Genomic DNA, 13,172 nt, shown 5'->3' with positions numbered 1-13,172 from the left:
GTACCCCTGGGGTTGTCAGGCTATAATACGGAAAACCTGACCGCAAACCATAGTGGTGCACCGTGTTGGGAAAGATGCCACGTTCCTCGCACGTTAAAGAACCCTGCTGTGGTATTCGATAGGAGTAGGAACCTTTGCGCTCCGCCACAGGAGGCTAAATTGCCCGACCTTACCCTACCCATCCCTCCCTTTTTCTGGTGGTAATCTAAATTTGTCGACCCTGTTGCCCTTGTGTCCCATCCCTTTTTCATTTCATCATTTCATGTTCATTTTATCATCCACTTCATGTTCATCGTCTGAATATAGCTGAAATATTGCTGCTCGGACGTTAAACCCCAACAAACAAACAAGCAAACAAACAACCAAACTAGAATAATTTTTCAAATGATTTAGTCTGGCTTCTGACCAGAGGAAGGGTATGTTACCAAAAGCAACTTTACAGGGCCATTTAAAATTTGTGAAATAATTCTTTTATGAGCGGGTAAAGTGAAAGAGTAATCAAGGGAACCAAGGTTATAGCGGGAATCAAAAGAATGTAATCCAGGGACAAAGACCAGACATGGTAAACAGACATACACAACAAAGAACATAGAGTAACTAAAACCATACATACAAAGTAACAAAAGCAAATAAGCAACTTGGACTCCACAAAAAACTGGGAGAATGGACCAGGTGCACCAGTAGGGTAAGCGTAAAAGTTGCATTTGAATAGTTAGTATACTAATAGCTATTTCATAATGCATTAAATCTTTTTATATCACCTATCTAAACCAAAAATATTTTAGAGTTAGAGTAATTAAGGGAACCAAGATTCTAGCGCAAATCGAAAGAATGTAATCCAGGGACAAAGGCCAGATATGGAAAACAGACAAACACACTACAAAGAACATAAAATAACCAAAATAATACATACAGAGTAACAGAAAAAGATGAGCAACTTGGACTCCACTAAAAACTGGGAGCATGGACCAGGTGCAACGGTAGGGAAAAAAATGGTTTGTTTTAGACAGGTTTCACTGAATTTTCAGCAGGACAAGCAGGTAAAACAATATGTTTAATTACCTTTAGGACAAGTTTGACAAGATGTCTGTGAACTTGTTTTGTAGTTTCCAGCAGTACAATCATTGCATCCAGTTTTCCCACCATTTGACTCCTGACCTGCAGGACATGTAGAGCACACCTCTGCACCAGCAGAACTGTAGTCTCCTGTAGAACATGCTACACAATTACTGGATGCTGAGCTTCCTGTATTTGGATTAGCAGTGCCCGCACTGCATGCTGTCATTGACCCATCTCCTGTACAACTGTAAAGTAATGAAAGAAATGGTAAAAATTATGGATAAGGCTAGAAACTGGTACTGTGTTTTAAAACAGGATTATAAAATTGTCAAGTTTAAGCAGTTCAATGCACAGTTGGTAAAACAATTATTAGAGAACATTTAAATTTAAATACACAATATTCCAACTTTGGGAAAAACTCGTTAATCCATTTTTTTGGGGGGATTCATGTAAAAAATTGATTCCTAAAGCCTAGCAATGCTCTTACTATCTACAAAAGGATAATTGGCTTTGATTATGATCAACATCTCATTTCATGCAAAATGTTTGCTATATGAATATGCATATTTTGGTACCATTTTTTCCCATATAATTATGAAACAGATTTCAAATTTGGAATAATGTCTATTATAAATAGGTCTACAAGTTTATCTGCACCTAACATTGTTTGTAGTCATATTCTAACTGCAAATCAAATCACTTGATGTAACAGACTAAATATCACTTTTTTTTAAAGTAATGCCAAAATATTCCTTTTTTTAGGTTGTCCAAATGTCGCCCATTTCAAGGCAAAAAAAGTTCAGAATTCTTTGCTGTATTAAAATGACATTAATAGTGCACTGACTTGACTTGACAAAAGCTTCAATATACGAATTCAGCTCAAATGGGTTAAAATGCTAATAGACAGGACCTCATATTTTCCTGTGGATCTATAAGCCTTAGGATAAATCACCCCTATACATGCATCAGGCTAAATATCAATTAGTCATAGCAGTTTTATTGTCTATCTATTAACATCTAAATTTTCATAAAGCTTAGAACCCAGTGTGTTCAAAGCCATTGTGTTTGAGGAAAGAATAATCAAAGGAACCAAGATTCTATCAGAAATCAAAAGAATGTAAAACGGGGACAAAGACCAGACATGGAAAACAAACACACACAAAAAAGAACATAAAATAACCAAAATAATACATTCAAAGTAGCAAAAGTAAATGAGGAACTAAGACTTCACTAAAAACTGGGAGTATGGACTAGGTGCATTGGTAGGGTAAGCGTCCTCTGCTTTTTTAGAAACAACCGCCAAATTGCTCATAAAAAGTCAAGTCCAGGGTAGATGAAAGAGGAATAGAAAACTATGACATGTTGAACAAATCAGTTTTCATGGTGCAGATGGATAAAATGTAACAATCCACAAGTTCGTGATGAAGACCATAAAACAGGAAAGAAGCATTTTAACTTCCTTTTAAGAATCTGGTAATGTGAGTAAGATCAAGAAATTTTCAATGAGAGTAAACACCTGCCCAGAATTTGGGAACCGAATGGATGTATTGATGTTTAACCAAATGAATAAGGTGTTTTTATGCAGTAATCTATTTAGTAATCTTTCAATGCAACTTGTGTACAAGTTTCATAACTATCTGTAGATAGCAAATATATGATTGAAACTATACATCAGGCACATATAAACATGTGCATACATGGAAGTATAGCTTAATTTAAAATACATTGTTTTCATAACAATAAAACTTAAAACATGCCGGACAAGTTTTTTGTTTAAAAAATTACACTGATGACATGCGGTTGCCATGATACCATATAAATGATTGACTCGAGAGGTTTATAAATACCTTTTCAACAACTCTTCATAATTGATATGCAAATATTTCAACTACAAAACATGCACTGTAAGAGCATTATTGTTACAATAATGCCGTACTTGTGAATAGAAAAAATTATCTGAACATCATTTTTTCTAAGAGAATGATATGCTTGTTAGATATTTGGAGTGTAAACATACAAATAAAGACTATTTGAAGGGCTCTAATCCTTTCAGATGATAACAGAGCACTTCACTCTAATCTTTTAAGTTACAAGCCACATGAAATGAACACTTTAAAATGAAGACAAGGATATCAAAACACAGATGAATCTTATAAAGTTATAAATCTGACAGGTATAATTAGACCTGCAATTCACTTTGAAATGTCTTAAATTTGACCACCAACCAAACATGACTGATCTTTTATCTCAAACAATTTTGAAAGAATTTTATCAAGATATCAAGTTAAAAGTGCCAAATGTTTACAAAAATGAAAATAGTACACCAGTGTCTCAAGACAGCTGGGCTAATGAAGTGGGAGGGGATGCAGCACCCCTCCTCTCTCCTAAATTGCCTTTCTGCCATTCAGAAAAGCTGAGCATGATTTTTTTCTGTTGACACCATCTGTTTTTTTTCTTTTCTACAGTAACTATGTTTTTAATTTAAATTATTTTAAATTACCTTGAAATGTTTTAGTACTTGATCAAAAATATCAAAATTACAATATAGAATTGGTATCATTTTATACCATCTGTTTATTTATTTTCATACCTGTTTTTTATTTATTAAATTATCAATTAAATTACTGGTACACTGAAATGCATTCTAAAACATATAACCCAAAATATTAAAATTACAATATAGAATTTAATTGTATGAATTATCATTTTATATTTCATATGCCTTTTGATTTTGGTTGAGTGGATAGTGCCTAAATATCTTACTTTTCCTGAAAGATCTAGGGATTGTGCAAACCATATACTAACTATGAGACTTCTGAATTTGTATGACTAACTTAAATTTTTCCCAACCAAAAATTCCCAGACAGAGGGAGGTAAGAATTCATCAGGTTAAAATTTATGAAGAATCAAGATTTCATGTATTAATTATATATAATTTTCTTTTAAACTGTGCAGGGGTTCAAATAAGCATAGCTAGGTACAAAGTTCATGATCCTTAAATCCTCAACGAGGGCTTTTGAAATTTCATTAGCATGGAACTGGAACTTTCAATAAGAATATTACGATGAATCTCAAATGAGGACCATCGAGGAATTTCAATTCAAATATACAAAGTTCATGGGCCTTCTTATCCTTGAAGGCAAATTCGAGCCCTTGAATGTGCATAGAAAAGGGGGCAAATATTCTGAGCCTGCCATTGGATAGAATTAACTAACCAAAACTTTAATGTATGAAGTGACAGCTAAATATATATCATGCCTATTGCTGAACAGGGAAACACAGATATTCTATTTGCTTAATTCCTGTAATCAGTTTAGCGATTTTTTTTCTTTTTATTGAATAAACCTTAATATCATAAATAGAGGAAAAATATGTGTATGTGTGATTTAAAGATCTATATTTCATGATTTATAGTGACAAGTACAGTATCTGTATTACTGAAAGACCTTTATAGCAATATTTTAATATTTGACGAACTAAAGTGTGTATTCTAGTTGAACTTGATAACCGCAAGCACAAATGCTGTGTAAACAATTAAACCACAGCAAATATTTTATAGCATAGTTTCATAACAATGAAAAATAAGTTCCTGATTCCTATAAAACTTCACAACACTGAAGGATAAACACTGATAAATACGGACCATTGTAAAATCTTCCTGATGCCAAAATTGATTGGTCCCGAAATCTTCAAAGACAACATAGATTGATATACAACCATTTAAATTGAAAATAAAACATTGTATATCTCTCAATTTATTGAACATCTCTATTGACAGCTTTTAACAATTAATCCATTTTTACTGTAAAAATGCCAGAAATGAAATCCTCTAGGCTCAAGATGAAATTTACTGACTTTAATTTGTGTCTGCTGCAGAAATAATAAAAAAAAAAAGAATTGAAACTCTCAAATGTGACTACTGAGCAAAATTGAATTCATGTTCACCTGAAATGAAGGACTTAATTTAATCGACAAAGACATACAATTGTATTTTCTCTAATTTCAGAATGAGAATTGATTGTTTTGACAAATCAAAACCAGCATTCTATACTCATGAGAACTAGTTCGTATTGATTATAAAAAAGCTTTTTCATCTGCAAACTCTATGTATCAAAATAAAATGATACAGTTATAATAATCAAATCAGTCAAAGCCCTACCATATACAGAAAAGAGACCCACACAAATTACTGAAACTAGCCATTGACACATCTTAGATCTACATACCTGATAACCTTTTGAATGCTTAAAGAGTGACATCTCCCCTTTTCAGCTTTTCTAAGAGGAAGCTTTAGTGTGATAACCTTTTTCGCAGAAAACAAGGATAATTTTGCTAGAAATCCAATTACAAGGATGAGACAAAGATATGAAATCTATGATAATTAATCTAATTTATCTCATTAATCAACTAAATTCTAATCAAATTTTAGTAATTAATACAACAAAAGGATTAATTATCTGTCAATTATTTCTCAATGATAAACAATTCAAGCCATTTGGAATATGATTTGTGCAATATTTCTGTTAAGAGGGAGAATTTGGGGGAGAAATTCGTGAAAAAGGGAGATTAGTGTCTCCTACATGGGAGACTTTCCTAAAGAGGGAAATATAACTCTATATACAGACCAAATAAAAATTCAGAGCTCAAAAGATATATAGGCTACAGGGTTTGAAATTAGCAGGAGCCCACTTACCAAAAACCCCTTAAGTTTGGTGTCAGCTACATGTTGTACTAAACTTTCTATTGTGATTGTAAAGAACTATACATTGTACATATTGCAACAAAAATTTAAGCTGTGGGTTATTCATGCCAAAATTTTAGGTTGAACTCCTGACTAAAGGTATTTACAATTCAGAAAGTTGGTTTGAGGATAAGGATGGGAATTAGGGAAAACTCCAAAAGATTACACCTATGGACGATGAACATGGCTGGATATGAGAGACTAGGTGTACATTTTTCTTTCAAAGTCATGGATGCTGGTCGTGTCAGTGGGTTGACCATTTATAAGGGGTCAATTTGCATTATAGGTGGTTAATGCAATAGAAATGTGGTCACATAAGACATGTGGCTGTTGGTCAGGCGGCTGTTTCAGAGAGGACTACTGTATCCCATTTTATATTTGCTCTGCAACAATAAAATGTGAAGTCTCGCATGTTTTGCAGTACTAGGCATACCCCCACTTATTCCACATAGTGAAAAAATGGAAATATCAAACAAAGCAGAAAATTGATATTATATGTAAACAGCAATCAAATTACTTATAATAAACTAAGTAGTGCCAAATCAATAAACATTACATACCAAATTTGAACTCAATCCACCCAATTGGGAGCCAAGATAATAATTAATTATAACCAATTCAGACAGACAGACAATGTGATTCTAATATACCACCAACGATTTGAGAAGGGTGTAATAGTACTGTGCAATATATTTGTAACAATATAATATCCTTCAATAATAATTTATTGTAGAAACTCGATGGTATTCAAACCAATTGCCACCCCACAGCACCCCCTCTCAGAAATTAGTGCAATGTGTTGGTAAATACAGAAATTAATTCTATATTGTAATATTTTTTTCTGCAGTTTGATGATATTGACTGTTAGGATGTTAATGGAATAAATCAGTTATTTTTATATTAATTAATTACCCCAATAAATAACATATATGAATTATTGATACCTATTTCCAATGTTTCATTGTTTACATAACACTGAATACTTTAGTAGGAATGAATTACAGTGTTATGGTATTGACACTGATACAAATCTTGGTTAGACTGAATTTTGAAAGTGTTAATGAGGCAGACTAGGGGTCAGATTTTTAGGTAGGCTGGTACATGTATACACTGAAATATCAAAACTCATGGTTTCAATGCTTTAATTATAGTCAAATCATAATTTCTATTAAAATCATCAATAACAATTATGAATTTTACATGTCAGCCAATAAATGTTTTATGATTCAGGCTTAGTTAATTCTATTAGATACACAGCTATGTAAAATTTGCCTTTTTAACATATTAATAGGTAAAATTCAGTCAAAATACACTATGGAAAAATGGCGGGAAAATTTTCCTGCACTTTTTCCCTAAATAACCAGTAAAAAATATCTACATCTCAGATGCTCCAGGATAAAATTAAAATGATGTGCCACCCATTGCCTGATTCTTACAAAGAATGGTACTTAAACAAATTTTAAAAACCAAGCAAAAAAATTATATCATATAACCACCAAAGAAGTCAAGAATATTTTGTCTAAGAAGCCCCTTCTGAACTTGAACCTCCTAAAATTTTCTGACCATATTTTCTTACCAAAGCAATTTCAGTGTTGTGAAATTAGAATTAGCAAGAATACATTAAAGGAACTTTGCCCATAAACCTTATGGCAACACAAGATGACTGTATTAGCACAGGGCTATTCTATACTCCTGTGGAAAAGACTGTAGAGTGAGTTCACCCCAAAAAAGTGTGCCTGAATAATGTGTACAAGACATGTGAGATTTATAGCTAACAAATATTAAGATTGTCTACAAAAGATTTATCTTACAAGTACTTGTACTAAAAGTATCAAAAAATTACACTGTAGCAAATTCAGAACAGTTAATGTAACTGAGCAACAACAAACAGTAGTCAAAGCAAAGATAATTAATGTTTTTGAGACTTAGTCTTCACTTCAAAATCGTTTCAATCCATGCAATGACGTGAAAACTAACACAGGTGACAATAAATCCAATGAATTTTAATCCTGGGAAATCCATACCATTAATTTGACAAATTAAGGGTATACAGAAATTTGATATCAGTTTTTTTTTTTTAAGTTCAGAATCAATCCATTAATGTAAATTGACGCCTTAATAGATTTCGGCACCCACATCAACTAGACCAAACAAAAACTTGTGAATGCAGTGCAAAAGAAATGAGATTAAATTATGTAATTATAATGCAAGAGATATTCATCTACTACAAAGAAAAATAATTGCTTTTTTATATATAGTTTTAAGTACTTACACATGTATAGACCTGCTTTTAAATCAAATGTTTGCTCAGTTTGCAAGGACTTTCATTTGCAAATATTATGTAACAATTTAGGCATTAACAGACATTTTTATCCATTTGAAAAAAAAACAAAAAAAAACAGTGATTTTGAAAGGTACAATTGCTTATACTGGTATCGGAAATCTTTTCTGTAAGTTTACCCAAAAAAGAAATGGTACTGGGCTTTTTAACCTAAGTGTTTTTAATACGAGAAGCAGCATATTTTAACTGCATGCACACCACTGGGTACATTGTACATCATAATTTGTTATGATGTTACTGTTTAATGTAAATTGTATGCTGTATTTACTTAGGTGACATTTTGAAAATAGCTACTTATACACATATAAAGTACAAAAGAATCGATTGTTTTTATTTATTAGAAATAAAAACAATGGATTGTTTTTGTAATTTCAAACATGTGCATTCTTAATGTAAAATACAAATTATATCTTTTAGGTTACAGACCACCAATTCAACCAATGAGCATTTGGAATGTACGCAAAAATAGTCCTACACAGAAATTACCCCTGTTCCTCATAGTGCTGTGAAAAAAGTTCTCATCTCATTTAAAAAATTAAAACAGTTTCTGAAAGGAAAAACATTTCTGTACATTTTATAGGTACATTTTGCTTCTTGTGATGTGAAGCCTAATCTCCATAATGATTTCTAAATATACCCCTATCTTGTGAAAACACTGGGATTTCCCATGCTATTTATAGACACTTCACTTCCGGTGACCAGTACTGCACTGCAAGTCTGCTAACCCCACATGCCATTCTGAGGATTGTGAGCTGACATATGTAGAATCATGCTGATATATAGTCCTCTGCAGGTTAAAGTTAAGGTAAAGTCCAGAGAAGCCACAGAATATTGTGAAATTAGCATAGAAGCCTATGGGAAGTGGAATTAGTGGTTTCTAGCCTTAAGCTGAGGCCATGGCAAAATGAAAAGTTTCTTGGAATAGCTTTAAACTACTTGAAGATCTTGTACACTTTGCTATGAGAGGAATACACTACAAAAATCCTTCAAAATATGCATTTTTTTAAGTTATAGGTCCAAATTATGGAAAAATGGTCTTTTTGGTTGAATTTTATGTCCTATCTTGTGAAAAGTGTAGAAAATTTAGTAAAAATATAAAATATTTAACTTTGAGGGCTATATTTACTTAAATATGGTGGTAATCAGCACTTGAAATCAAGTTTTGTGTAAATTTGAGCAAAAATTTGATTAGAAATGAGGAAAAACTCACTGTCATTACTGCGTTTAAGGACATATAAGCATTTCCCTATGGCAACATGGAAAATTCATTTTTGAGTACTTTGTTTGCTTTAGGTGCCCTTTACTTGTCATGTTTTATTGTGAAAACACTGTATTTCAATTTTAAAGCCAAAGATATCACCTTTTGTGAAAATTTAAAGATTTAGGGTTTTTGACATGTGATCAAGAAAAAGGGGGAGGCATGTCAGACATAAATTTTCAAAAATAGACCAATTTTTCAGAAAATGACTAGTTTTAAAGGCTATCTCTTTATTAATATTGTTAAAAAACAAGTTGTGATTGATTTTTTTTTATTTGAAAAGTCAGAAAAAGTTCTTTGCAAATATTTAATGCATTTAAGTATGGTAGAATATTGTCACTTTTTTGCTCTCGCAACTTGGTTACCCTATATTTAAAAATCAAATATTTAAAAAAGTGCTTGTCACATTTCACTGAAACTTTGCAAATGCATTCAGTATGTGTATAGGAAGATACTTGTATAGTTATTTATTTTTTCTAAGACAGAAAGTGACTATTTAGGTTACAGACCACCAAATTCAACCAATGAGCATTTGGAATGTACGCGAAAAATAGTCCTACGTAGAAATTACCCCTGTTCCTCATAGTGCTGTGAAAAAAGTTCTCATCTCATTTAAAAAAATTAAACAGTTTCTGAAAGGAAAAACATTTCTGTACATTTTATAGGTGCATTTTGCTTCTTGTGATGTGAAGCCTAATCTCCATAATGATTTCTAAATATACCCCTATCTTGTGAAAACACTGGGATTTCCCATGCTATTTATAGACACTTCACTTCCGGTGACCAGTACTGCACTGCAAGTCTGCTAACCCCACATGCCATTCTGAGGATTGTGAGCTGACATATGTAGAATCGTGCTGATATACAGTCCTCTGCAGGTTAAAGTTAAGGTAAAGTCCAGAGAAGCTACTGAATATTGTGAAATTAGCATAGAAGCCTATGGGAAGTGGAATTAGTGGTTTCTAGCCTTAACACCTATTACAATTGCCATTCTGGGGTAGATCTGTAAATTTATGAAGTTTTAGGTTTTTTTTGGTTTTTGTTTTTGTTTTTTCTCTTTTTTGGTTCTGATCCAGAAATTTAGAAGGGGGGTCATGGCTTTAATTTGTTCATTTTTGCCCAGATTTTGTAGGAAATAAACAAATAATTTCTAACAAAGAGGGAAGGAATCCAATCCCTGGAACCCTTCTCCCTGGGTAAGTTACTACCCATGAATAGAAAATGATTTTAACTACATTTACACACTTATGCACTTTAATCTTAGTGGTGGGTCTTCCATAACTTGGGTTTGTCAAAATACAGAACTAGGTAGAAAATGTTATTTATAGTTTGTTTGCTTGGGGATAATACACACCATAAAAAGTTCAAGAACCTAATAAAAAAAGGATTACAAAGAAATGCATTGGTAAATATCGACATCCAGTAATAAAATTGATAAATTTACTTTTATTTATGTTTGTATATATCAAACTACAAAATTCAAATTACACGTATACAATAAATTCTCCTTTTCACATTAATTTTACATTTCAAAACACGATTTAAATCGTACCTATAACATTTTATACGCCCATTGCCTATATTTCTTAATTCAGCAATGCAGTTAAAATTCTTTTATATTTCATTCTTCTTCAAAAACTCTTTCATTCATTTCATTCTGTTTCTTATTTTAGTCAATAAAAATATCAGGAATTTCATGCAGTTTTCAGAAAAGTTGACATACCAAATTAGAAATTTATAACATATATCAAATAGGACTTGAACTGAATTTGATTAAGTTCTGACTTCAATTGAAAGCAAATCAACTTGAATAAGAAGGTGAGATGGCAAATCAGCCCTAATATAGATATTTGTCAAATAATTTAAGTAGCACTCCAGCTAAGGATCATGCAAAGTGTGATTCATGGGTAAAAAGCCTATATATTTTTATTTTCTATATTTTGTTTGAAATGTCATAGTAAACAGAAATTAACATGTGGTTTTCATATAACCTGTGCTCTTAGGCAGATTTGAATGAATAATTACACATTTCATAGTAAAGACCCGTAAAACAACTTAATTACAAAAATAAAAATGTGTAGGCTTTTTTTAGGGTGTATCACATTTTTCAGATTTTGCATGATTCTTACAAAGACAGCTACTTAAGTCTTTACAAATGCTTTGCACTTTCGTCAATGCTTATGTAAATACAAATGTACTCAATTAAATATTTCTTTAATCGCCAAGTTCTTCAGGGCAATGTTCGACCTTGCAAGAGACTAATAGGGGACGTAAAGGATGCTCTGTTACTAGGCAAATTACATGAATTTATAAAGTTAAATGAATAAAACATTGAACATAAAAAATGAGATCCCCTTTGTTCCCATTTCCAAAGAATAAGAATAATGTTAAATGATTAGGCCACATACATTTAACTCAAAAATTCTCATCCATGAGCAACCAAAAAATGCAGAGGGGGAGGATTTTATTATTTTTTTGTTTTCCACAAACTGTAAAAACTGAATTAATTTACAGCAGAGTAAGCTATCATACGCTGTCAAACATGCATACAACAATTTTACAAAAATTAAAACTGTGTATACATTTGTACATGTAGATCTGCTGACAATTTCAGGACCAACAAAACTTTTTATGCATAAAAAGAATGATAAAAATATGCTTCGATGCTGTCAAAGGTCAAAATTCAGGGTCAAAAATATATTGAGAATGAGACTTACAATCCCTATAGCCAATGGATACAAACATGAAGAAACTGAATTTTTTGCATTGCTGAAAAAACTCAAATATAAAAAAAATTTTGGTGGGGCTTTTTTTGAGATGGGTGGAAGGGAATCTAATTTTCTTTTATGTTGCCTTAATAAGGATAGTGAAAAGGGATGGATAAGATTGTTGTACAAACCCTTCCCACCCCTGTGTAATTTTTACGTTTGATAAGAAAAGGTAAAATAGGGGGTTAGATTTTGAAGGTTTTTTTTGGGGGGGGGGGAGGTGACAAACTGTACCATCACCATAATTAGTATACTTAAAACATATTAATCAGCAACAAAGATAAGTTACATATGTGTTAAAGGGACAGACTGAATATTATCATGTTAAATACTGTCTGTACAAACAATATCTAAGCTCAGCCTCCACCATAATTGCTCAAGGCAGTAAATAGCACACTTAGGTTTGTGAGATACATGTCAAAGACTGAAAGTAACAATAATTTATAAATATAAATATATAAAATAAATCATATAGAGAAAATTTAAAAGACAAATTTTTGGGGGTCCAGGAACTCAGTAAGTAATTATTTTGCTACTGGGATAAGACCAACTTATCTCTTTTGTCCTAATATTTTTGTTTACTCTAACTGTGCAAAATCTCCATTTCACATCCTTTATATTTCTGTGTAAGCTTTGAAGGGCAAAAATTTACCTAATTCAAAATTGATACAACCCACAAATACTTTAAACAAATAACACAAAATATTTCATGTAATTTAAAGAAAAAATCATGACTTCTTTCTTGTAGGTATTTAACTTTTACATAGATACAAACATAAACAAATAAATAATTCAAGATGGCCATCTGCCAAGTGAAATATATGCTGAGGTTTTCTTTGGACATTGCATTTCATAACGTTTGTATATATTGGACCTTTAAGTATCATTTGCCACTTAACCGTTTTAAATTAACCCCTACTGATTTTTATCTCACCGATTTAGTTTCTTTCTCGTTAAAATAACGTCATTTCTATAAGTTGTTCTTTGTTAAAGGGTTGAAAATTT

At 31.9% G+C, this 13,172-nt stretch overlaps 1 protein-coding gene and 1 long non-coding RNA gene across 6 annotated transcripts in view; one reads left to right on the top strand and one right to left on the bottom strand.

Moving 5' to 3' along the window:
* The window catches only part of LOC148621062 (uncharacterized), a 140,295-nt gene that overhangs the window by 106,436 nt on the left and 20,687 nt on the right, over positions 1-13,172 (bottom strand). For all 5 annotated transcript variants that reach the window (XM_088575062.1, XM_088575063.1, XM_088575064.1 and 2 more), the window contains one exon: positions 1,063-1,304. In XM_088575062.1, coding sequence (XP_088431188.1) covers positions 1,063-1,304 — 242 coding nt within the window. The remainder of the gene's footprint in view (positions 1-1,062; positions 1,305-13,172) is intronic.
* Positions 3,171-9,386, top strand: LOC148621063 (uncharacterized). Its single transcript, XR_015921065.1, has 3 exons — positions 3,171-3,232; positions 6,534-6,602; positions 8,559-9,386. It is a non-coding gene; the product is annotated as an uncharacterized LOC148621063 (long non-coding RNA).

Source organism: Perna viridis, chromosome 3 (assembly GCF_037379345.1).
Source record: "Perna viridis isolate PV_CMFRI_1.1 ecotype Kerala chromosome 3, ASM3737934v1, whole genome shotgun sequence".
Taxonomy (NCBI): domain Eukaryota; kingdom Metazoa; phylum Mollusca; class Bivalvia; order Mytilida; family Mytilidae; genus Perna; species Perna viridis.
The sequence above is the reverse complement of the archived record's forward strand: the minus strand, read 5'-3'. Positions and strand labels throughout refer to the sequence as shown.